The 26773-nt window shown below is 39.6% G+C and overlaps 1 protein-coding gene across 2 annotated transcripts in view; it reads left to right on the top strand.

The window, feature by feature from the left end:
• The window catches only part of cacna2d1a (calcium channel, voltage-dependent, alpha 2/delta subunit 1a), a 108065-nt gene that overhangs the window by 3601 nt on the left and 77691 nt on the right, over positions 1-26773 (top strand). For both annotated transcript variants that reach the window (XM_085251165.1, XM_085251164.1), the window contains exons 2-3: positions 18050-18131; positions 19816-19932. In XM_085251165.1, coding sequence (XP_085107291.1) covers positions 18050-18131; positions 19816-19932 — 199 coding nt within the window. The remainder of the gene's footprint in view (positions 1-18049; positions 18132-19815; positions 19933-26773) is intronic.

The raw sequence follows: 26773 nt of genomic DNA, 5'->3' as shown, positions 1-26773 counted from the left end.
TCTGTAGCCACTAGAGGCGTCACTTCCAGTGATTTAAGCCAACGAACCACACCTTTCAACCCTTTCAACTGAGCATTTTTAACATAACTGTGTGTTTTGTTTAATTTTATTTCGTTTTTAGGACAGACATTTGAGCATTTCTTCTTTAGTCTGTTCCTTAGCACTAATTAGCTGAAATCTGTCTTTCTCTCTCTTACACCCATACTGTTTGTAAATGCAGCCAAACCAGTGAGTGGCGTCCCAATGGCTATGTCCATCTTGTATATACAGTCTGGCATTAACAGCCTGCACAAAAAAAAAGAAAAAGGAAAATCTGTGCTCAGATTTTGATGATTTGTGTATTATTTATTACTGTGTACTGCATTAGCAAGTGTCTGTGCATTGGACACATGCTGTTTGTTTATGGTTGCACCATGCCGGCCTAGTTTTATGATGTTAGCTGATAACTTTGTACTCAACCCTCCTGTTCAAATCTGGTTTATTTAAGACAACAATAGCCGAAATGCTAAAATCAAAGTTGAAGAAAAGGACTTTAATAATAACGCCTACATCCATAAAGGTACAATGTATTTGCAGTGTAAGCTGGGGAAATTTTGCTGGTTTTTACACTTAATTACTTGGAAATTAAACACTCAATTATTATTAATTTCATCTTCTGTGTAAATTTTTAGTTCATCGATTAGCTGAGTGGTAAGGGAGATGATGCCTTCTAACATGAGCAGATGTGGGATGTATATATAAGATTTAATAGGATCTGAAATATTAGTCAGTTCTTTAAAAGTGCTTTTAGTTTGAATTTGTTAGGCTATGATTATCCTTTACTAGTTTTCTTCATAAGTTCCCCCCCCCCTTTATTAATCAGGCATAGTTTCCTTGAGGTTTGACTCGACACTCAATCATCCCAGTAGGCTGGCACCAACAGTGGCCTGTAATGATGGCTCAGTTTCTAGAAGACGCCAGACGTGTGCACCTTAGTTCACTGCCAGACTTCCTCTAGATCCCAGGTGCTTGGTGTCACTGCTGCTGAACAGCTCAGTCATAAAATGGAATAGGTTGCAGGAGCAAAAACAAAGTCTAATATGCTGATAAAGACAATAATCATGGCTTTAATCTGCTCTAATAATACAATTAGTTGAGTTTTTGCCTTGCAGCAAAGAAAACGTGTTAATACTTTTACATGCAAATTTCCATTACATCATCACTGAGCTGAAGAGCAGGCTCAAAAAACTTGTAACCCTGGAGAATCATGCTAGCCATAGCCCCTGTGTCCAAAACATTATTACTTTATGATTTTTATTTTTATAAATTCTGCTTTATTTTAGTCAAAAGGCTGTGGGCTTTGTTTGCTGATTGAGTCACAGAGCCGTAGAGCCTTTCTTCTTTCGTGCTTTGGCAAAGACTGGGCGATTAAGAATGTCTCATCTAATGAAAAAACAAAACAAAACAAAGACAAATGCATTCATTAAATTAGATTTCCCTTCAAATTTCATTCCAGTGTCAAATCTAACTTGGATTATGACACTGATAATACGGGAGAGATTTGAAAAGGATGAATCGAATGTAGTGAGCAGCAGATGGAAATAATCTGCTCGGGGCCGTCTAGGGTTTCCTTGGCTGTGACTTCGTCTTGGCTGTAAGGGAGTTAGTGCCAGCAGGTATATTTCAGGAGGCACGCTCAGAATCAGGCAGCTGACGGGGTAATATCTGTTACACATAAACATGCAACAGTGCAAAATCTTTGACCGCGAATAACGTTTGCTATTTACTCACTTTATTTTCCTTGACTCTTTCACATTTCTTTTGCTTTTTTTTTTTTTTTTTTATACACCTCACCCTTTAATTTCTCACTCATTTGTGTTTTTTCTTCTCATCTACTCACTCATTTTCCTTTGCCCCAGTCTGAGCTCTGACTATATTTATCCAGGACCTCTGTCTTTGGGGACGGGGGTGTTAAGTGTCCTGACACAGCTGTATAGGTAAAGATAGAGAGGCGTAGAGTGGCAGGGGGCTTCCCATAAATCGCCCTCCCCTCAGCAGAAGTTTTGAGCGTTCTTCTGCGTGAGTTTTCCTTAAGGTCTGACTTGGATTTGTAAGGAAAAAGACACACATACATACACATATGGTACATTAACACTTCCAACTTACGTGAAGAAGAAATGTGGGGAGGAAAAAAAGCTCACATGAAAAATCCCAAGAATTTTCCATTGCACCGTTGCCTGGGAAACCCTGGGAATAGTTAACAGCTGTTGGGATAGCAGCCCTCTTTGGTACAGGAAGCACATCTGTATGTTGAAACAGAAAGCAAGGGCACTACAGTTCAAGGCAGAAATTTAGGATATTTCAGGGAAGCTATCAAAAGTTAGTCAAGTAATATAGCGGCAAAGATACAGAAGAGCAGTGTGAAAGCGGCAGATGTTTGAAGAGAGAGGCTGTTTGTGACTGAAAGTTGAACATCATACCCTGTGGCTTCTCTTGTCTGTTCTGTCTGTATTTGCATGAGCCAGAAATGTGTCATCAAGCTTGATACACGGCACAAGAAAGCAACATGATCATGAGCAACATAATCATTTAATTAAACAATTTGACAGAAAGAAAAAGTATCACTGCCTTATGAAGAATTTTAATTTGTGAGAGTTCATTAAGTGTTTCCTATAAATATTTAGAGCTGTGGTTAACGACTCAGTAAGTTATTATAATAACGCACTAGTAGCACTAGTAGCTTTAAGTGGATAAAACACACTGTAAGCCCATCTGATGTGTTATATTTTGAGCGAGGCCCATGATGGCTTGTGATGGTGCCTCTCGAGCCCCTTAATGGAGCTGCATTGAGACATAAGAGCAGCGGTCCTCAGACACCAACACTGGCACTGTGTGTAGCTGTCAGGGGAGACTAGTACTCAGTGTAGCACTAACACTAGTCTGCTTGTGTAGGCGTTTAGAATGACGTTAATTGGACATTGTGGCTAGAGGGGGCTTTCAAATCTCTATTTATACACATCGTCCATCCAAGATAGTCTGTATGTGTAGTGAGGCTGAAGGGTAGGGTCTGATGTATGGATGGCTGGGTAGGGAGTTTGCTCAGAAAGTGTGAAGGTGACAGAGATGTGGAGGTTTAGTCATCTGAGCAGAGTTCAAAATGACATGTCGCACGGGGAAAGACAGCTGGAGGGGTGAGGATGAGTAAGAGGAAGAGTAAATGCACTGAAATAGTTCAAAAGAATAAAAACTTTTGTTATAGCTTTGTTTTCAAAGACTAAAGGATGAAAGATTGTACATAATGTCATGAAATTAGATTTCCACTACATGCTTACTGTGGCCAAAAATGTACAATAATAAAAGAAACCATTGTGATATTGATACAAGAGATGTGAATCAATTTCTACCAGCCCTGTTCATCTTTACGTTAAGTGCTGTGTCTTATGGATCAAGAGGCTTATCAAGGTGACAATGTGAGTCAAGGTGGTATATTGTGACGGTGGCTTTGACTCGGACGTGCAGTGAGAGTATGTCCGAGTTGACAGTGATTCAAACTGGTTGTACATTCAGAATGTGGATATAGTGTTGTGCTCTTGGTAAATTCACCAAAGAAGTCTTTTTTTTTTAAAATTTAGACACAAGTATGTCTGATGGCAAACCTTTTAAAAAGTGCACACAGGAAGCGTAATCTTAATTGAGTTACTGCTGTTTTTCTTTACACAGTGCTGGTATCTCACCAGTAGGTGAAATTTCTCTGCAGCAAGTACAGACACTTTCAGGTGTCACAACAATTCTGCTTTCTCTGATTTAATGTGTTGAGACACCTGCAGGGAGAGGTTATACAATGGAAGCTGTTAAATACACGGCGTTTGACATGGATGGTGGGGAGGAGGTCGACTATTGGCTAAGAGGACAGAGAGTCAGTCCCAGCTCGTCGTGCTTCAGAGTGTGAGGTCAAACGTGGGCAAGGGTAGGGAAAAAAGTCTGACCCCAGTTCCCCTGTGGCAGTCTCATGCTGTCAGAGACAAACAGAGCAGTGCTCAGATAACCAAATGGCCCAGTCGGAATTTGTTACCTTGTATTTCCTGTAAATAGATGAGTGAAGGGAGGAAGGTTGTTTTTTGTAGCACAGTCGATTTATGGATGAGAAAAAAGAATTAAAACAACTAAATGTAGAAATAAGAACACTTCAATACACCACAATAATGGCTTTTTAGACAGGTAGCCCTAAGTTAGATAAGCGGTTAAGCAAATGAATGGATATTGCTCTTAACTACCTATTTATTCCTTCTTCCACAAGACTCAGTTATTTCTCTGCAAGAAAATAAAGTGGCATCAACAGTGGCGGTCCTAGTCTGTTTGGTGCCCTGGGCGAACACTGTTCAAAAGATTCAGTAAGCTACATCAGTGTGTACTGTTTACTATCATAGCCAAGTGGCTAACAAACATAAACAGAAGTTTTTGCTATCCCTACTAATTAATGTTATCTTGTTGTATCTCTGTTGTGGTCAGTGCTATCCTCTATGCCAGGGGTCGGCAACCCTAGGCACGCGTGCCAGCTGTGGCACGCGAAGGGTTAACTGATGGCACGACGATAGCTGGACTGGCTATCGGGCATATCGGGCATTTGCCCGGTGGGCCGATGGTGATTTTTCGTCTTTATGGGCCGATGATTTTTTTATTTTTTTTGTAACGGTACAAAAAATGAAAGGTGGTGGATTGGCCAGGTGCTGGCCGGTGTGTAAAAATAACTCAGTTGTTTGGTGGTGGCTATGGCGTAGCTTCCACAGATTCAGTCACATTAGCAAGTGGTGGAGGCCAGCAGGCGGATGAGAGAAAGGGGAGGCAAGAGGAGAGACCCGAGGCAACCGCCGGTCCGAGTGTCAGGTGAACTGAACTTCAGGTAAGAAGTTATGACCTGCAGCCTATCTGGGTCAGATATAAACCAAGTTTAGGTGGAGTTTATTTTCGTTGTGCTGACTTTTTACAGTCAGTTACAATAACTCGTACTGCGTGCTAGCTAGCATGACGGAGTTTCTATACAGCTGGGTGGGTGCTATGATGTTACTGATAGTGAACTTTATTTTATCCATAAGGTTAGTTAGTAGAGTTGCCAACCGTCCCGTAAAAAAACGGAATCGTCCCGCATTCAGAGAAAATATTACGCGTTTCGTATTGAGCTGAAAAGGAACGCAGTTTGTCCCGGACTTCAGCTAGAATGGAAAAAGACAGAAAGCTGGAGTTATTCTGTCTTTACGCTGCACAGCTGCCTCTTCTTCTCTCATTCTCTCACCCTCCCTCTCCTGTTGCTACTGAAACCAGGAGATGTCCTTACTGAATCATCAGAGCTGAACACGTGCTGGAGAAACAGGTTTACCTTTTAGGTGACATGAATTAGTTGAAGGGAAGTTATGAACTGTTCCTGAGAGACAACTTACACCAGGAACCTTTTCTACGTAGCTGACAGCTGGTAACTGTGCAAGGGCGGGTCTAGCAAAGTTTTGCCAGGGGGCCAGGTAGGGCATTAACAGGGAAAGGGGGGCACAAAGAAATACTTTCTTATTCTCATTTAAAATGTCTGGCTGTTATTAAATAATTATATGAAGCTTAGAACCAAAGTTTTTATCTGATGTAAAATGTATAGAAATCATACATATACCAACAAGACCGTGTACATCACTGTCACAACAGCGTTAGTTTTCATTCAAAGGCTTTATGGCTTTAATACCTGGTGGGCCGGTCTTTAGTCAAAATGTCCGGGACGAGTTTTTTGTCCCAGTCCAGCCCTGGGCACAACCTGCAGTGAATTAATCTGAGAAGGTACATTAAAAAATAAATGGCGGTGCACATCGCAAATAGCTCGCATTGACACATTAGTTGTGCCGCGTCTTAATGACGGTATCTTAGCTAACAACCCCAACTATCAGATTCAACTTGTAATTGGCTAAAAATAACTTAGCCTACCGGTGAGAGGGATGTTGTTAGCTTTCCACATTTCGACACTTCAAATGCTTCAGGAGCTGTCCGCTCAGCATCAGCATCAGCACCACGGAAATGCACGGATACATCCATAGACTCGAGACAGAATTCACAATGCATTTTTGGGATTTTCAGGTGTATGTATGAGCAGCTAGATTTGTCTTGCATTAAATGGCTGAGTTAATGCCAGTTAATGCAACATCGAAGCAGCTGGAATCCATAGCTGTGCGTGTTCATGGAGCTTGCATTTTCACCTGCTGGACATCACTACCTGACAAGTTTAACTGTCTTCAGAACATTGCAGAAGCCCTATTGACAGTATTTGGCTCTACATACTGTAAACTGACCCACAAGGCCAGTAATGTTGTGGGGATGGAGCTGGACTCTGTATATATTAGTGCTGTTTCTTAAATGTGTAAAATCTGTAACATAATTTATTGTTTGGAGTGTAGTCTGTTACTGTTACTATTTTTCAGATTCTTCTTGGAGCAACTGTAACCCACATAATTTCCTTAGGGATTATAAAGTATTCTGATTCTGATTGTTTCAGGATACATGACCTGTCATTATCCAATGACACATCTGCTTACCTGCATCTTTTGCTCGTTTAGCCTCCTCTTCTTTTCTCTTTTTTCTAAACTGAGCACCTGATGGCTTTGAACATTTCTTGTCCATCTTCCATTGGTTTTAATTTTGCACTCCAGTATGAACACCTATCCCCCAACCCGTGGATCACCACGACATAACACCAAGGTACCTTGGTGTTCATCTGAACAACAGACTGGACTGGACTCATAACTCAGACGCCCTCTACAGGAAAGGGCAGAGCAGGTTGTACCTGCTGCGGAGACTCAGGTCGTTTGGGGTGGAGGGCCCACTCCTGAAGACCTTCTATGACTCTGTGGTGGCTTCTGCTATCTTTTATGGTGTGGTCTGCTGGGGCAGCAGCATCTCTGCTGGGGACAGGAAGAGACTGAACAGGGTGATCCGAAGGGCCAGCTCTGTTCTAGGATGCCCTCTGGACCCAGTGGAGGTGGTGAGTGACAGGAGAATGGCGGCTAAGCTGTCATCCCTGTTGGACAACGTCTCCCACCCCATGCAGCAGACTGTGACAGCACTGAGCAGCTCCTTCAGTGGGAGACTGCGGCACCCACGGTGTGGGACGGAGAGATTTCGCAGGTCTTTCCTCCCCACTGCTGTCAGACTCCACAACAAAGACTTTAACTGAACAAACACACACATCCACACATGTGCAATAACACTAAGTGCAATAATCCTTTCTGGCATCGTTGTATTTTTACTCAGTTGTATATAGCATTTGTATTCTATTTTTATCTTATTGTATATTTTTATTCTATTTTATTCTACTGTATATAGTATATTATTTTATTCTATTCTGTACAGCTGTGTACTGTATTTATTCTTATTGTATTCTAATTTTTGCGTCATAACTTTTGCACTGTCCACTTCCTGCTGTGACAAAACAAATTTCCCACGTGTGGGACTAATAAAGGTTATCTTATCTTATCTTATAACCTAATAGATCTACACCTTGGTTCACAGATTCACTTTGTCTTGGATTTATTTCTGGGATTTTGCACAACCCAGGATTCAAATCATGAATACATAATGGGCTTGGATTGACAACATTATGAATGAAATGTGCTCTATTTGGAAGCACCTGGCCCCCCTGCCCTTTCGACAGGTTGTGTGAGACTTTAAATCATTAAACTGTAAATTATACATTGTTATTGATCCCTTTACCCCTAGTCCTAAAGTGTATATTTATATTCTTACTCTTCTTATATTTATTGTTTGTTTACTTGCACTGCTGTAACTGGAGCCTCGTTGTCTCGCCACCGAGGGCTCTCGCACTCACTTTTCACGTATAGAATTTCGAAAAATCTTCGATGCAAATTATAAGCCTGTATCATAATGTCTGGTGTTTTCCTGTTTGTTGGTTTGTTTTTATTTTGTTTTATTTTGCGGGTAGATTATTAGATGCCACTCCAGCCAGTCAAAGAATCCCCCGCCCTTACTCCCAGCAAATGTGCGATAGAAAACCAATCGGTGCCTATGACATCTCCAAAATGTGCTGGCATGATGTCGGGAGAGTATGAGTACGAGCAACTTTTTTGCCGATGCCCGTGATGCCGCCCCCACCACGATGCCACCCTGGGCAACCGCCCATGTCGCCCATATCAAAAAACGCTACTGGGTATCAACAGCGGAAATACATTCAAGAATTGGTCAAACAGCGGCAGCTTTCACCTCCCTCCGATGGTACATCTGGAAGAAAACAAACGTCACCCTTACCACCAAAATTCGCCTGTACCGCACACCGGTATTGCCCATTCTTCCCTATGGGTCGGAGATCCTCAATCATGACCTCAACAAGCTTGAGGTCTTCCAAATGCGCTGCGATCCCTCTGTGATCATCAGCAGCGTGATACGTAGTCAATGTCACCAGCAGGCCCAGTGGAAGAGCTGATTAGGAAGCGATGACTGCAATGGTTTGGCCACATCTGCCGCATGAGAAATCATCGCCTTTTGATGCAGCAGCAACCCGCCCACTGGAGAATCAAGCGTGACGCGCCCAAGCAGACTTGGATCAAGCAAATTGAAGACAACCTTAGACAAGGACGTCTAACCCTCGAGCAAGCAAAGGTGAAGGCAGGAGACCACAAGGCCTGGAAGTGCATCGTTGACCAAGATGGAAACCCTACGGCACCCACAGCGATGTATTGGCTTTGTGAACAACCTCCCTTGCCAGCCACCAGCTAGGGACAAAAGAAGAAGAAGAAAGATTTCTCTGCCAACAGGTGGAGGTATCTGAGCTAACGGGAGAAGTTTTCCTGCAGTTTAGGCAACAAAACTATTTGGTAAGGATTGGGGCAAAGATCGTGCATTGGTTAAAATATACTGATTGTGCCTACTATGCCTGGTGTATTATTGGTTAGTTATGTCACCCGCCTGTTAGTATATTTTATTTGTATTTTGTGCTTTATATTTGTATTTATTATTGCTCTTAACTCATTCTGTGAAGCACTTTGGCATACCTGTGGTTTTTTAAATGTGCTATATAAATAAAATTGTATTGTATTGTATTGTATTGATTACCGTCGTTTTCGAGTGCCTGTCTGGCAGAAAGCCATGAAGGCAATCTGTATTTGCTGAAAAACTAAAAGGATTTTTTTTTTTAAAAAGTAGTTGAGAGGTGGAGGTTGGGCAAAGGTATTAGCAGAGGACGTAATCGTCTAGTCAAATAGCTGCGATGTACATGTACATAACTTTTTAATGTTTTTTCCCCTGCTCTACAGTAATGTCCAGCTACTAGGGTGATCTTTTTTAACTAAAAGAAGTGTGCCAGTCCCAAGCCTGGATAAATTGAGGGTTGCGCCAGGAAATGCTTCTTTGCTGAAATTCTTGACATTCTCATCCATTTCCTGTGCCACCACTTGGGAAATAAGGGACCAGCTACAATGTTCTATATATTTATTTCTAATAAAATGTCAAACCTGAGCCTATATAACATATTTAAATATTTTGATTAATTTGATTGACAGTCACAGTTTTGTCAAGAGTCAGTCCTTAGGTTTGAGAATCTGGAATAATGTCTTTGGATCATTATCTATCTATTGATATACAGTATATCAGTTTACACTGATATGTGATCTTCCAGTCAAAACATTTAGAAAAGCCACAGCCTCAAAAAAACACAAACAAAGAAACCAACGCCCCCCAAAAAACTATAACAAATGTATGCTCTCTCCTGCAAAAGTGTCCTTTTTGGGGACCATTTCTCAGGCTGTCACTTTGAGCTCATCTTCTGTGACAGCTGTAATTCTTGGACATCTTATGGGTTTTTTTCTCTAGTTAATTTCACAGAAACTCGGAAGACACTATCATCTTACTTTGAGCATCATTAATTTATTTTTTCTGTGACATCCAAAAGTGTTACACAAGGCATTAAAATTAAGCTGTGCTAAAGAAATGAATAACTGAAAAAGAACTTGAAAGATTTCTGTAAATATACCTTGTGGTTCTTTTGGTGCTCAAATTATCTGATTATTATGTAATTGTCTTTGACCAGGAAGCCCCACACAGTTAAAACATGAAGCAACATCCCACAAATCCTGCCATTCAAAGCTAAGTAAACACCTGAAGTGTTGCTCAGAAGTTCAGTTTAGCATAACAATATAATTCAATATTCAAGTTCACCTATAAAACCAGTCCCAGTGGAATCAACTTCCTGTAACCTACACCTTGTCTCTCCATGCACGACTGCCCACCAGCATTGCCCCATCATTTCAAAGTTATCTCATGCAATGTCAAGTCAGCTCTTCCGCAACTGTAATTACCCTCACGTAAGTGCTTGATAGAGCACAAAAAATAAATACTGTCAAGGCTTTACTTAAACAGAGCTCTTCAGAGCTAGGCAGGGGGCTAGGCTAAAACGCTCTGCATGACTCGCTAAGAGGAAAATATAGAGGAGAGGCTGAAGCATCAATAACGTCCTACCATAGAGGATAATGAGGCCGAGAGACATTTACAAAGCCTGCAATTATGGTGTTATTGACCTCAATAAAGGAGAAGATATCATCACTTGTCTCCTTTGTACTTTGTTGTGCTACATGTAGGAGGAGGAAAACCAGCTGGGGGAGGGGCAGAGGAAGGAAAGTTCTAGCACTCCGAGTTCATTTAAACTTGGTAAGGAAGCAATAGGTAGGTTATGTGATGGAAATGTAAGCTTTCACTATATGAAGTCCTAATTTGCAAAATTAGACACAACAAACAGACAGACAGCAGTGTCACTGCTGGAGGGAGAAAGACAAAATAAAGTGAATTAAGAGGAAAGACCCAAGCAGAAATAGTATACTAAGCCATTAGTGGTAGCTTTACACCAGAGGGATAAAGCCCATGTAAGAAAGGAGGGAAAGGCACGAAGAAAAAGACAGGAAGAGGGGCAGAAAGTGACTGTTTGTCTTCTCCAATGCTCTGTCAAGCTTGCTGCTTATTAGATGCACTATCCCCCAATGGCTCAATTACATCCATTCTGGCATCCTCAAACATCCCTATCCTTTTTGTGCATGTTCTCAGCTTCCAGTAATAGTATCAGGCTTGTTCTTCTCTAAGAACAGATTAGAAGCCCAAATTACTACTATTAGAGGAGGATTTTAGCTTTCAAACTGTCGCCCACTCTTGGAAACCATAACTCAACTTGATGGGACTTAAGGAGGGAGGGGGTTTGCTTTTGGATGCTTTTTCCGTGACAGTTTTGATGGAATTAAGAGATCAGATGTGGATCTGCAGACTGGCTTCAGAGTATAAAAACATGAGGATGTTTACAAGGCAAGAGGGCGCTGGAGTGGAAATTCTGAGATTGGATATTGAGCCCTGGATTCTTGTGCGCTGCTTGCACACGAGCATGCTGGGCCTCTGAGGTGGTGTGAGGCTGATTTTTCAGTGATTCAGTAAGGATGACGTCCAACAATGCTTAATCAATATTCTAGATTTTCACTCGGCTCTGGGTGTCAGATTTGTTTGCTTTTTTTCTCTGTGAGTAAAACAGAAGGAAAGAAAACAAAAAGTCTAGCAATAAGGCTTGGAAATGATTTGGGCGTACTTGAAAACCCCTAGTGCTGAATGACAATGTAAGGTCATGTTTGAAAACAAAGAAACGGATGTGCTTTTTCCTAGATTTACTTCATGCTGCATGAAATTGGACTATTAATACAATAGATTTCAAGTGAGATGAGAAGACTTGGCTGCCATCGAACTGCTAGTGCCTGCTAACCAGTGAGATGTGAAAAAAAAAGTGTTTAATGACAAACTCTTCAAACGCTTTGACAGCAAAAAACATAAGAATACAGTCTGTGGGGTATTTATTTAAAAATCCCTTGCTGCTTCCTCATAAAGATGTAGAAATACATTTGGTATAAAAGTACAGATAGGAGAAAAATACTGGGAGGAAGTCCTTCTACTGAACTCCATCTGGGAACCGTCTTTTAATGCTGGATTACAAACTCCACACCCGTTGAAAAATTCTGTGTGCTTTTCATGTAAACTCTGAATGATGGGGCTTCACTATTTGAAAAGTAGAAACAAAGTCGTATTCAAGGACAGTTTGAGACATTTATCTAAAAAATGTGTTCATGTTGTTAAAGCATATTGAAAATACCACTTCCTGTCTAGGGGGCAGGAGTTAGCCCCAGTCAGTCCGCTTATATCCGATCTTTACTTATGTTGATTTCCAGTTACCCTTGGCCCAGTAACCATCTTTCTAAGTAAACTACCTTTGAAGACAACAGTCTCCTCAATATCTCTCCCCGGGGTAATTTATTTGCCATTGTAGGATCTTTCAGAATGGTCCTTATCTAAGTATTTCAGAAACTCCTCACCTACAGCGATTTCTGTCCACACAACCGTCTCTGTGGTTTATAGAGAATGGTCTGAAAAAGAGAAAATATCCAGTGCCTGGCAGTTCTCTGGGTTAAAAATGCCTTGTTGATGCCAGAGGTCAGACGAGAGTGGCTAGACTGCTTATAGCTAATAGGAAGACAACAGGAACCTAATTAAATATATAGCAGTAGAAAACACACCAGTTTCCACTCCTGTCTGCTAAGAACAGGAAACTGAGGCAGCACGTGACATGGGTTCAATGAAATATGGCAATGAAAGACTGGAAAAACACTGCCGAGTCTTTGATTTCTGTGGCCTCCTTCAGATGGCAGTCAGAATTCAATCTAGGCAACAGGAAAGCATGGATCCATCTTTCATTCTATCAACAGGTCAGGCTGCTAATCATGTAATGGTGTAGGGGATATTTTCTTGGCACACTTTGGGCCCTACCCGTGCATGTCCATCCCTTTATGACCACAGTCTACCAATCTTCTGATAGCTGCTTCCAGAAGGGTAACGTGCCGTGTCACAAATCATCTCAAACTACTTTCCAGAACATAACGATCAGTTCACTTTACTCAAATGGCCTTCACAGTCACCAGATTTCAATCCAACAAAGCACCTTTGGGATGTGGTGGAACAAGAGATTCGCATTACATGTATGTGCAGTTAAATCAACAGTGAATGTGTGAAGCTTTTATGTGAAGCTTTTATTTTTCTACGGAGAAAAATCTTGGAGCAATGTTTCCAGCACCTTGTTGAATCTACACTTAAATTTATGCCATGAAGAAGTAATGCAGTCACTGCTAGAGTCTGTGCATTTGATTTGGAATTATGGATTTGCTAAGAAGTTGAAAGTCAAAAGTCTAAAAAAACAACTTCTGTTTACAGGATTACTAAAGACGTTTTAATTATAAAAGGTTGACTTTTGCATTTCCTCCTCCAACTTTTTCTTGGCATGTCTCACTGCCCGCATTCACTTCTTAACGGAATGATGGCCAAAAGCCTGACATTAAAATCCAAGTTCCAGAGTGAAATTATCATTAAAATGTCAATTTTAGTTGACAGTTGCACTTTTAATTAATTAGTACTTATTTCATGACAAGTGGCTTTAACGGAGGATTACAGACATAAGTCTTAAACCTCAGAAATAAAAACTTTTAATGGTTGTAAAGCCTGTAGTTAATAAAAGCTTTAGATATGTTTATGGTCTCGACATGACGTATGTATATAAATACCCCAGATGTGAATTTTGAAGCTATTATTCCTAAGACGATTTGCTAATCATACCTTATTTTCTGCAGTAAAAATAAAAACACCTGTAAAAAGAAATCCCATTAAAATTTTGTCAATGGAAGCTGAACAATGCTAACTTACTGAAGAACAATAATCCTTGCTGCATTATATTTACTATTTTTTAGCATAGAATCACATTTATCTTCTCTTAATGTATGAACCCCACTACACTTGTGTATGAAACCTCATTATCGGTTATAAAAGGGTATGAAACCTCAAGCTGATTGCTGCACAGCACCTAACAGCTTGAGGTTGTGGTTTTGAAGTGTACAAATGGGAGAGAGAAGAGCACAAATTTCCTCAGCAGTCACACATAGCTAAGCCAGAGGGGATAAAGTGGTCAGAAGTAAGGCAGCTGTGCTTTCATGCTGAGTCGTGTTCTCTATTCTGGGATTGTGTCCACTTCCCAGCATTCAACCCTTGAATATGACAGTCTACTCTTAACTGGCTCAGCGAGGCTACTTGGCCTTCATTAAGCTTGTTATGGTGAGTCAGGATGTTGAAAATGATGTTTTTTCACCTCCCTTTTCCTTTCTTTTTTTTTTTTTTTTTTTTTTTTTTTTTTTTACCTTTTTAAAAAAAAACAACTTTATTGTAGTTTAAAAAAATTTTTTTTTAATCAATTTCACTAGTAAGGGTTTTGTCATCCTTTGGTCCATCACTCAAAATGCGCAGGCATAAATGTGTCAATTTCATCAATTTCATTACATTAAAAGCTTCTTGAAATGGTCTATGCTTTTCCTGCTGACCTTTGACCCTGGCAACTCCCATCTAACCTCTGTACAACCCACTTTTCTCTGGTTTCAAATGAACCTGGACACACACACAAGGACGTACGCACGCATAAACACACGTATACATGACAAATGGCCTAAGAGAGGCAATCATTAGAGCAATGGAGGCTAAAAGAAAAGGGGGGATGGGCTACTTTCCCCTGTGGCTGTGAGGCTACCACTTTCCTCATGGTCACAGGGGTAAAGCACAAATTAAGACACATCATTTTCGTCAAGGGAGCAGCTCATTTAGTAGTGAGGAAGTGTCATGCTTTGTGACATACACACTATAGTTTCTGCTGCGCTATCCTTCTGTTGTAGCAATATTGACATCGCTGGCTAGCACCTCATTTAATTTCACACCGTTTAACTCATTGGCACACTTATGCATACAGCTGAGGACGTGGAAAAAACGTGATGAAATTTTAATGTCATCCTTTCAGAGTTGGAGCGGGAGCCCTCAGATGACCTGTTTGTCTAAACTCCAACCAAGTGTGTCCCTAACTGTCTAAATTCAGTGAACCTGGGATGATCTGTACCGTATGTGCACTGAGTCACATTTCACTATCATAAACAAGTGAGATGGTTCGAGAGCTTCTCATTTCGTGTCTAACGAGTATAAAACTGTTCCAGGCTCAAAGTGTGAGCATGTTTAAAGTCCAGGGAAGTCAGTATAAGCTGACATGAAGCCAACTTTTATCTAGTAAACTTTTACTGTCAGTTTGCCTGTTGAAGTCCGTTTGTCCAGCTGCTGCCCCCTCAGCTCATTTGTGCTGCTGAGAGACAGCTGGTTCTGACGCTGAACAGAGGTCGGAGTCATCGTGAGGGCAAGCATCACTGTCAGTGCTTCACTAGTCCCCTCTTTTTTTTCTTTCTTTACTTCTTGTCTTTATCTGCCTTTGTGATTACTTGTGATCAATCATCTAATCAGTAACCCTCCTGTTAATTTTTGTTTTCTTCCACTGGAATCCAGTTTTCTTCTGCTCCAGTTTAGGTTTTCTATCATAGTTTCTCCTTTTTCTTTTCTCTCTTCACTGGGAAGGAACATTGACTTCATTACCTCCTCATCTATTCTGTCCTTTGTCATCTTGCCTCTGAGCCGTAAATCAATCTTAGCATCATGTCAAAGTTGCATCTAAAGGACAGAGGAGCGAGGATGATTGGTGGAAAAGCTATAATTGAGGAAGCGTAGGTGTATCATAGAAGTGTTTTTTTTACCTGTGACACAAGAAAAAAGTTTTTTTTTTAATTAACTGTTTCGTCAGACTTTCTTTTCCATTTAAGGTACTTTTCCTTCTTCTTCTTTTTCCTTCTTCTTCTTCTAGGGTTACCATAGAAGAAGCGGGTTATCTGCCTCCATCTCAGTCTATCACTAGAGTCCTCTTCTGTCACACCAAATCTTTGCATGTCCTCCTTCACTATATCAATCAATCTCCTCTGAGGTTTTCCTGTTTTTGTTCTGCCATGCAGCTTTACTTTAACATCCTTTGTTCCTGTGGCTACAATGTAGCTTGCCGTCACCAGTGTGTGAATGTGTGTGTGAATGGGTGGATGACTGAACGTGTAAAGCGCTTTGAGGTCCTTAGGGACCAAGTAAAGCACTATACAAATGCAGGCCATTTACCATTTTTTTCCAATATATCCATTACCCCTCTTCTGCATATTAAAGACATGTGTTTCACACAAACTTCACTGTACTCTACTGTGGCTTTAAGTCCGGTGAAGCAGGCTAAATGTCATATACCCAAGAGCAATGTGGGGTTCTGCATTTCCCATAACTCACAAACTTGTCTGGCGACATTGCTAAAACAGATCAGTAGTACTCAAACTACTCAGACTAGAAATTGGGCAGAAAAAAAGGGCTTCAATAACTGCCTGTCATAAAATAACTGCCCAGTGAGACAAGTTTAAGAGCCAAAAGTCTTGCAGTCCCAGCAGGTCTCACACTTGGCTCAGTTGCATGTGGTTCCTCCTTCTCGTGGCCTTGCAGGCAACAGGCTGCGTGGCATTGCACAGCTCACTGACCCTTTTTAGATGGTTTCTCCCTTTTTTTTTTCACAACCGTTTTCACCATTTCTTTTATTATAGCAATGGGATCAGGAAAAAAATCTGATAAGAGGAGAATGTTTGTTTATGGATGTAACTAATCAGAACACTATTTTTACTTTTAGCAGTTACTCTGGTGATTTTTAAATAAAAATCAGACTGCTTACAAAAAAGGCAGAATGAGACATTAGCAGTTCGTTTTAGTACATGATGCTACAATCTATCATAAAAAGGGTCTAAGGAGCAGCAGACACAAAAGGGAAATGGTCACTTTAATTCCCAGCTACCCAGCTACTGTAGTTAGATCATTTCTCAGGACCATATTTTATTGTTTATTGCCCTTACACAAAAAAGCTCTAAACTCACCCTGCAACTTTCAATGCTTCACACTTAGATTTAATTCAAATATACTGTTCACTAAAAAAAGTGATAATTTTTCCAAAGGATAAATAATTATGAGTGAAATCATGCTTTGAAGATGACATTTTGTGTAGCTGTTCAAGACTAAGTTTAACTCTTGTTGAAAAAAATGGACCAATAAGTCTACTTTATAGAGCACAGCTACAGTACACACATCCACACATGCTCACGGTTTCCCCATTAGTCACCTGTTGCTATGCCCCACCCCTTCTTCCTTGTGGACAGCTGGGCTCACAAACTCTGCTTAATGTGCTCAGTGAACCTTGCTTTGACCGAAGCATTGAGTCCATGCAGTCATAAATCCTACAAGTAAAATCTAAATCATCTTGAAGGCTGCTTCCAGGTGATTATAGCATATTGTCTTATTTTTAAATTAATTCATTAGGATGTGTGAACATGTACATGTACAATGACAATAAAGGACTATTCTATTCTATTCTATTCTAGTCATGTGTGCTGACCCTCTATCATTATCTGCTATCAGCGACTAGCAGCTGTTGCTCTAATGGAAACCAAGAAACCAGTAACTTTAAAATGGTGATAGCTATCTTGGAGGGCATTCATTTTCCTTCCAACTGTGTAGACATACTGAATTCATGGACAAAGAAGGCATCACTTAAAGTAGATCTCATAGCATATTACTGACTGTACTGATGTGTTAAAATGCAACAAGGCTGATAAATAAGTAAATAATAAAATGAATAATTTATTTTCGAATTGAACAACGAAATCTCAGATGTGTTCTGATGTGTTTTGAAGTTACATAAATCTAAAGCCTAATAAATGCTCATCTGTCTCTGTCTTGCTCTTTTATGTCTTTCTTCTCTTTCTGTCCTTTTTCACATCAGAAGAATACATTAACCAGCATCTCACCCCTGAGGATGTGATACTCTCATGCTGCCAACTTTGAATAGGTCTTGCCTTAATGCACAGCTCTTGTGGAGTAGAGTAATGCATTATCTTGTCTAACACTTATTATATCACGCTTCCCCTCCAGTGGATCTATATAGATAATCTAGCATAGGTATTGATATAGTAAACAATAAAGGCCACCTTAGGTCATATGATTGCAATGGCTGCATTCAAAATGAATAAAACATTTTTTAGACTTTCTATTAGCCAAGGAATGATCAGCTACTTTCTTTTTCTGTTCACAGGATAAAGGAATGGGTGGACCAAATGCAAAAAGATTTGATCGCTTTAACAGACACAGCCACTGGCATGCAGGACCTAATAGAGGTAAGACTGCCTGTCATGCATATACGCCAAGTAAGATTTCAAATGTGAACTGAAATATGAGTGAGTTCTCCTTATTTGTGGATAAAGGGGTGCAACGCTCTTGGTTGATGTTTTTGATCAGAGCAAAGATTTAAGAGCATCCACACAGCCAACACAAAGAGTCCTACTAATTCTCTGCCTGCTTTTTTTGATGGGTGATGGAGGCGACACATACGTTTGTGAATGCAGTGACTCAAGAACAAAGCGACAAATACATTTTCAAATTCATACAATACTTGTATCTACTAAACATCTCAGATGAGTTCAAATCTCAGTGATCTCAACCTCAAAGTCAAGGCCAAATTTTCTGAAAATCTTGTGCCATAGCTACTATGTTCATCCCACAATATAGATTGAATGGGGGTTAACCCAGACTAATAAATATCTAACAAAACTGAAGTTTTTCATGTCTCACACATAGGTATCATATACCTATCATACACCCCAAATACCAGTACTGACACTGTGCTTAATAAATCATTATTGTTTTTACAGTTTGCACCAACTGTGCACAAACGATTTCTATAAATAAATTTATATCTATTCAAATCCATATTTACAGGACGAGAACAAAATATTATGTGTAATTTCTGTCACTTAATACTCTTAGTCTCATTAGCTCTCTCTGCACGACCTCAGGTGTCACAACACATCACCAGTCTTCATATAGTAGTCTCTCATTAGACATAACGCTGCATCTGCATCATTTCATTTCACCAGCACACTGTACACACTCACATGAGATTAACTTCACTTCTCTACTGTGATAGCTACAGCTCCTACACACACGCAGACACTTAAACACTCAAAAACACAAACATATGAGAAGGAGAAGAAGCTTTTTAGATCCACATTGATTGATATAATGCATGTGCTACTTTGGATCCATTTGAGAATAAAAGCATTCAGCCTTAAAACATGGCAAAAATCATTACAAAACCTATTTTCATTTGATGTTCTGGGATGGCGTATCACTCCAAACAAGAATTAAATGTATTTGGAAGTCTTATGGGCAGCTGAATGAGATTAATGTGCAAAACGGGGGGAGTTGAAAAGGGGTGTTACAATGCTGCCTGAACAGTTATGCTGACTCATGTAAATTACAACCTCAAATGCTGGTATCAGCTTATGCACACGAGTGCGGAAATTTCATTTTCAGCTTTCAAAACACCCCAAAGCTATAGTAATCACTAGCATTAATATGTTCAATTCAAATGTATTTATACATACACAAATTCCAAATATAAAACAATGTATTAGTACAATCCGAATCAAACATTTAATAGTATCATTTTTAATACCAGTCTTTCACTGAGTGCCTACATGAACATGCCTCAGCTCTGTGTTTTGAATGTTGGACAGTGAAATCTCTTTAGGCTTCTAAATAATTGGCTGTTTGGCATTTGTGCTTTTTTATTACTCTTGCTGGGACATATTCCATAGCAGAGTAAATGGTACAGTTACATAAGGCTTTTTTCTTTTCTAAATCACTGTGCTTTGGTCAGTGAGGCTGATGAAATATAGAAGATGGGCAATAATGCAGAGTAACGTTCTTAATTTTAGTTACACTACATCTGTCTGTGAATAGAAAATAGACAGATGTTACGTTGTTTCTGACCCAGAATTTTTATTGTGACTGTCTTAGATATATCATAAACACAGAAAGCACTTCAGAGTGGAGTCCAACAATGCGCAGGGGCTGGTGGCAACGGCTGCTGGGAACATAGAGAGACTGCTGGCTAACCGCTCCGAAGCCCTAAAGGTAAGTTTAATCTTATGATCTTTTGGCAATTTATAGGAAATCAGTTAAGTGGAAGAGAAGGTTTTCCCTTGCGTCTTTTGTCATGGTGACACAATTCTTAAGATGGAATCATAAAATGCAAAATGTACACTGTTTGCAAAATTAGGTACAGCTTGACTTCTTGCACAGCGGCCCAGGAAAACACACAGAAACAGTCTGTTTATCTTCATTTCTCTTTGGGACAGCCTCTGGAACAACATCACAGCTGATCTATTATAATCAAACATCCTCCACCCACAATACTTGATTCAGAGTTAGCAGTCTGTGTTGGTACACGGTCACGAATGACCCTGTTTAGTTTCAACTTTAGAAAAGCTTTGTCTTTCTGACTTCTGATGCCTGTTCTGCCCTCATACCTAACCTATACTGGCTGGTTTTATGGCTCATTTGTCTGAGCCCAACAGACAGAAGTGTTCCTGAACCGTGTTCACCTCACGCAGGTTATTGAAAGGCTGCGAGGACAATTCAGAGGCCTTGGAAGAGGGAAAAAAAAGAAGCACAAAAGCATTTTTCAGTCCATGACAGTAATTAGTTTGACTTTTTAATAAAACTCATCTATTTAAACTGTTATACATCTTAGACCTAACTGTTGCTAGGGTTCGTTTGCCAGTTATTGAAGTGGACCTTTTCATTGTATTTTTGTCTTGTGAAGCATTTAAAATTCACTTATCTCATATATAATGTTTGACTGTGTCAATTCTGCAGCATGTTAAAGTGTTTTTACAAGTTGCTATATTAGTGGAGTGATCTCAGATGCATCTATACAATTTATATCCACATACTAACCAGACTAGCAAGAAATAGTTGAAAACTTTACTTTCTTGTCTAAATATGGTCAATTGTGGCTCAGGAAAAACACAACAAAACAAACAAACAAAAAAACATAGACAGTATAAAAGATGAACATAGCTGCCATGACCTTACCCAATGTTCTTGGACTCTATTCCCAAGCATGACAGAAGTTATGCTGGACCTTTGAGAGTTACGTTACATGGATGGAAGGGTGGCGTGCTACATTATCGGCTAGTACTTGCTATCTTAGTTAGCATGCTACATTCCTAAACAAAACAGTTCCAATACAAATACACATACATTATCTACTTTGTAGGAGACTAGTAAAATACTAGAATGTCTAAGGAGTTTGGAAAGAAGGCAACTGGACTTCTTTAAGTTTCTTGGAGATGTTTTACTCTCGTTCGAGAAGTAAAACCAAATGGTGTTTAAACCCTAGTCTGGATTATCCCTTAGGAGCCAAGGTGTAAAAATGGTTTCAGGTGAAACCATTGTGAGACCTTGCCTGGCCTTATCATGTGATCTATTAAGGTCACCTGACACACGATGTGAGTTGGGGTTGAGGCATCTGGGAAGGGATCTCAAAACTGCACTGGCAGCACAGCTTTCCAAACTTTCCAAGCTTCTTAGACTATCATGACCTGGATGACTAAATACTAGAATATCATTGAATAAAAGTGAAGCACAAACGTCTCGGATGGCCTTTACCAGACAACAAACTATATTGTTAGTAAGATAATCCATTAAAAACGCTCTAAAAGGCTCCAAGAGCACTCACAGTAACTTGAAGTTCAGTTTAATGATTCAGGATAGTGGAAGTAAGGCCTGATCGGCCTCACTATATCTGGTCTCCTGCCAGTCAGAGCCGGCACGCCCTAACTGAGATGAGTTATTAGAATGTGAAACTCGCTCTAAAGTTAAGTACTTCAATGCAGGAGTCTGTTGGGATTGACTCAAGTGGCACCTAGAGGAACTGCAACTTCTGTCACTTCTATAACGTCTTTTTTTTTTTCCAACTCTCGAATTTTGGGGGCAAAAAAGATGATAACAGCCATAATGCTTTCTAATATGGTTCTGATTGCTCCTCTACCACTGCTGTGATACTCTCTGGAAGTCTGTGGTTTTGAAATGCTTCATAAGCAGCTCAATGCTCAATAGATATGCATTAATGATTCCTCTATCATCTGCATTTGTCCTGGATCAAAATTTGTATAGCCTTTGCTGTGCTTTGTATTTTGTACTGTATAAAAAAATGATAACGCTCACTTAACCGAGGTCTTGACCAGTATTATTTTCTTCTCTTGGACACACTTGTTTTTTTTTATTTTCAAAGGACAGCATGTGAAATTGATCCAACCTTTCCCTGTACCTTTAAATTACATTTAACAGTATCTCACCAACTAAATTAGGACCTTGGGATGCTACCAGCCTCGATCAATTTGACTCAAAGGGCCCGGAATATCCAATTAAGGCTGACAGCTTGTTGCCATAGCTACAATCTAATTGATTAACCCATCATATCTGCCAGGCATTTTGTTTTTCTTACATCTTCATAATTGTCAAGGGATTAGGGACAATTAGCTTTCGGTGTTGTTGCTTCACACCTGGGGAGACTAAATACGACTTATCTGTGAGTTGATGACAGTGGAATATAGATGTTGCACTACAGACTGTGTTCTAACATTTCATCAGCACCATCTGCTGTGTGTTTCACCTGTGGAAGTTAGTGCCAGTTGTTTAGTCTTTGCTGGAAGCAAAAAATGAAAGAGAGATGATATAAGTGTAAAAAAAACAAACACCATATGCTCCTGTTTTAATGTCAGTGCATTAGCATTGAAGAATATAGGTTGTGGTGGTGATGTATTTTGTGTAATGAAGTTGAACGGAGTCAACTTTATGGCAGTCAATTTATCTAAAGGACCATAAATTGTTACAGGGACTACTTAGCTAAATAATGAATGGAAATCGAAGTCAAGCATCTGTAATGTTTTGACCTGGCCTACGCTAATATAATAGCTCTCTATGAGGTAAAAAGCACTCCTCTCTGACTTTACACTCCTTTACTATCCTCTGTCGTTTTTCCCATATCATCATCCCTCATATCTTTTTGTTTTTATCTTTAAGTCCTCACTTTTTCTCTGTCTTTGTTCTGTTGAAAGGCTGATTGCGCACATCATAACTGAACATGTGAAGGAGCAGAGCTTTTTTTGTCTGGGAGAAAGGAAAGAACTGAATTGTCTGATCTTTGAGAAACACAGATGATAAGGAAGTGGTAGGAAGTCCATGAGTGCTCTATATGCTACACTTCCTTTGAGGCCCTAAACAAGAGACTAGAAGCCTAATGGATCTTGGCATCTCAGCAACAGGCAGCACTCTTTCTTTGTTCACACAGCACAGTTTGAACCTTCAAAGCTATTAAACTGACACACAGCCCTGCTATAAACAACCACGCACATGCAGGAATAAACGAGGAAACACACACAGATATGTAAAAGTAGGGTTTCAACTCCACGTGAGTCATTCTGATTTAATTTCAGGTATTTTGTGATCAGATTCAGGTATTCAGACCCTTTAAGATCAAAACGGTGCAGTAAGAATATTTCCACTTCTTAGAGTAATTCACATGATTTTTAAATTTGAAAGCTGAGACAGTATTAAACTGTAAATTTTTAAAACCAACCAAAATCATGTATATTGTAAAGTTTAGGCAATGCTGCGCCTGAACTAAGCAGTGGCATTTCTCTTTACACTGACCAAACTGCTCTCCTGGGCGGTGCTTTGCAAATGTCCAATTACTTTTGTATACGTGTCCCTCAGTTTATATGTGACTGATATCAATTGTCAGTGAACACAGTCAATCTTGCTCCAATCTTTTTCTTTTATTGTACAGACTATATACATTTGCCTTTTTTAAACATCACTTTTTGCTCATCTGTTTCAACCGTTCCAAGTTAATGTTTCCAAAGTGCTGATGATCTGACTGGGGACATGGTTTTGTCTCTTTACAGCTCATGGGTGATCAAAGAATTTGCCTCTTTTATGTCATGCCACAGTATTTTGTATTCAGTATGTGTCGTTCTTAAAAGGATGTAAAGTGAAACTGAAATTCCCAGCAGGAAAGAAACCACCACGGTACTGACAGAGAAATCCTGAAAAGTTGTCATCGACAGCAACTGTACGGTAGCTAGATTTTTTTTTTTTTTTTTGGTTATTTTTGAGGAAGGTATTGATATGTTTAGCTCTGTGTGTGTGTGTGTGTGTGTGTGTGTGTGTGTGTGTGTGTGTGCGCGCGCGTGTATGGCCGAGATGAGAGGGTTTTCTTCCTGATCTCTATATGACTCAGATTCTTTAGGCAGCTGCTGTTGTGGCTTAGCTTCACTGCTTCACACACAGGCTAAGCTCCACTTGTGACCATCTGCGTGCTCTCACATGCATAAGTGCATCGCCATCCTTACCTTTTCTTATCCAAAATCAGCTTTCTCTTGACCTTTTCCTCTTTCTTACTCTCTGCTGTGATCACACATTTTATCTTTCATGCCAGCCCTGTTCTTTCTTCCGCCTCAAACCCTGCTAAATTCTTTTGCCATCACTTCATCCTGATTCTGTGTCACTTTTCATTCCCAATTTCCCATTTTAGCCTTGCCCTCTGCTCCTGTGTTAGCCCTATCTGTCCTTTTATATATCTTCCTGTTGAATATAGAAGTATGTGGTATCCTTCCGCATTACAGTGTGTTAAAAAGAACTAGCAAAAATAGTTTCCCTGTTGAATTTATGTTAAATTACAAAACTATAACTACCTGAAACTAAACATTTTTCTAGTTGAGTAACATTATTTGATTTGGTAATCTGCATTTGCCATGTTTTCTCTTCTGATTAACTGGCATATAAGTAGAAGGTATCCAATCATCTGGTTGTGTCAGTCATGTGAGCCAGTGTTTTAGCAGAAGTTGAGGTTTTACATTGTGGATGTTCACATTAATTTCTTCCAGGGTGATGCTGCAAGTGTCCATCAGCTGCTAAAACAAGTACCTCATCCATGTTAAGAAGGTCTGTTAAGGAAGAAAGTGGCAGAGCCTCACCAATATAGGATTTTTAACTTCATTTTTTTCCCCCTTAATGCACAAAACATATTATCTGTGCTTATTTATGTTATCTTTCTTTGATTATATGTTGCATTTTAAAATGAGTCTAGTTTTATTTCAAAACAATTCATAGATTATTTATTTACGCTTTGCCAGACTCGGGTCACCCCAGCTGGTTTTTAGTGTTTTTGGTGTTTTTTTTCTCTTATTCTTATTAGTCTCTTGTTTACATTTGAACTTTTCATATGTTGGCTGTTTAAAAATGCAAATATTGGCAGATAGATCTGCCTGCTGATGACGTATCGAGTGAGCTCTGGATAGTGAAGTGGTCTCAAACCACAATGGCCAGGTTTTATTTCAGCTAAAGATGTTGCTCCAAGGGAAATTAATAAGCTTGATGTTGGTTAGGTGGTCAATATCAACTTGCTTCAATGAGATAAAGTCAATACACTTAGAGATAAATGTACAGTTGGCTTCACAGCCTCTGAGGATTCTGTAACCAATATGCACCAGCTAAATGCAAAGAAACTTTTATGGTATTTGGTAATGCAAACATACTCTAACAAGTTATTTTTCTCCGTAGGCAAGGTTATAACTCACAGGTGGACAACTGATCTTCCTAAGGAGCCACATGAGAAACTGAGACTGTTGTAATAATCTGCTCAATATTAATTTAGTCTCTTTATAAGCTTATTGGTCTGACCCTCCACAACAATCCCAGTTACTCATGTGGCCCCTTGGAAAAATGAGTTTCCCACTGCTGTGGTAAAATAACAGCCTACTTTTTAATAGCACAAGTCTTTACTGTAGCATCTATTACCCAACACTGTAACAGTCTGTAATCATCTTCATGAGTAGCTTTACATCTTTATGTTTGAACAAGAAGTGTTTTGAAATACGACATTTGCCCTATGTTAAATAAGACCGCGTATTTCCACCTTTTCTGAGAAGAAGAGCGTCATTGCAGTCATAGACTGTATCTAAAGAATGGATGTAGCCACTGAGACATCACATTTTGGATGTGAAGCATTTGCCATCTTTTTTTTTTCTTTTTCTTTTAATTGACCGTGACGAACAAGGGGTGGACCTGACCTTACACACCATCTCAGACACAGTGATGAATAGTCTGTCACAAAGCAGGCCCATCTTACTTTATAAATCATAAATCATACATGCGTTTATGTCTGTTTTACTCCCAATAGGACCGTAATGACAAAATAAACATCATGCTACATTAAGTAAGTTGTTAAGTGAGACTATAATCTCATCAAGAGTAAAAGTTTCAAACTCTCCATAGGATTTACTTTTCAGAGTATGTCATGTTTTATAAGAAGTCTATAGTTGAAACATGAATGTGGAGAATTGAAATGGTTGGGTGGGTGTAAAGCAAACTAAGACCCGAGACTAAGGTAATTTCCCTACTGAACATCTATCATGCACATGGTTTATTATGAATTTATCTACACATCGCACACTTTTTGTGCATGCACACCTTTGTTCATTACTTCTTTTTTTACCTACCTTGACAGCAGATAGCCTCCCTCTGATATTCAGGCCACCTATGACTCTGTTTTCATCAATTATTGAAGCTTTCCTCTTAACCAGTACTCTTTGATGGAGCCAGTGGTTAACTTCTCCCAGTGGAATAGATCATTTCACTCCCCACAGTGACACCAGCAGAATTTTCTCGATATTTCTCATTAAAAGAAGGAATTTTACAAGTGGCTGCAAACCAGAATGGCAGAGTTACTGAAGCTGAACTATTAGCAATTAGCGAAATATGCTGAAAAGCCGTTTTTAAAGCTTATCCTAATGAGAAAAAAGCTCAGATGATAGCTTTTGCTATTGTCACTGTTTTTCCATTAAAATGTGTTCAGGAAGCAGGTGTTAGTATCAGAATATTTATTTATCTATTTTGTTTGAAACTT

The sequence above is a fragment of the Mchenga conophoros genome, linkage group LG17 (assembly GCF_057382185.1).
Source record: "Mchenga conophoros isolate Kocher_MC1m ecotype Shallow Benthic linkage group LG17, M_conophoros_male_GT1.1, whole genome shotgun sequence".
NCBI classification, from domain to species: Eukaryota; Metazoa; Chordata; class Actinopteri; order Cichliformes; family Cichlidae; genus Mchenga; species Mchenga conophoros.
This window is presented reverse-complemented; position numbering and strand designations above follow the sequence as displayed.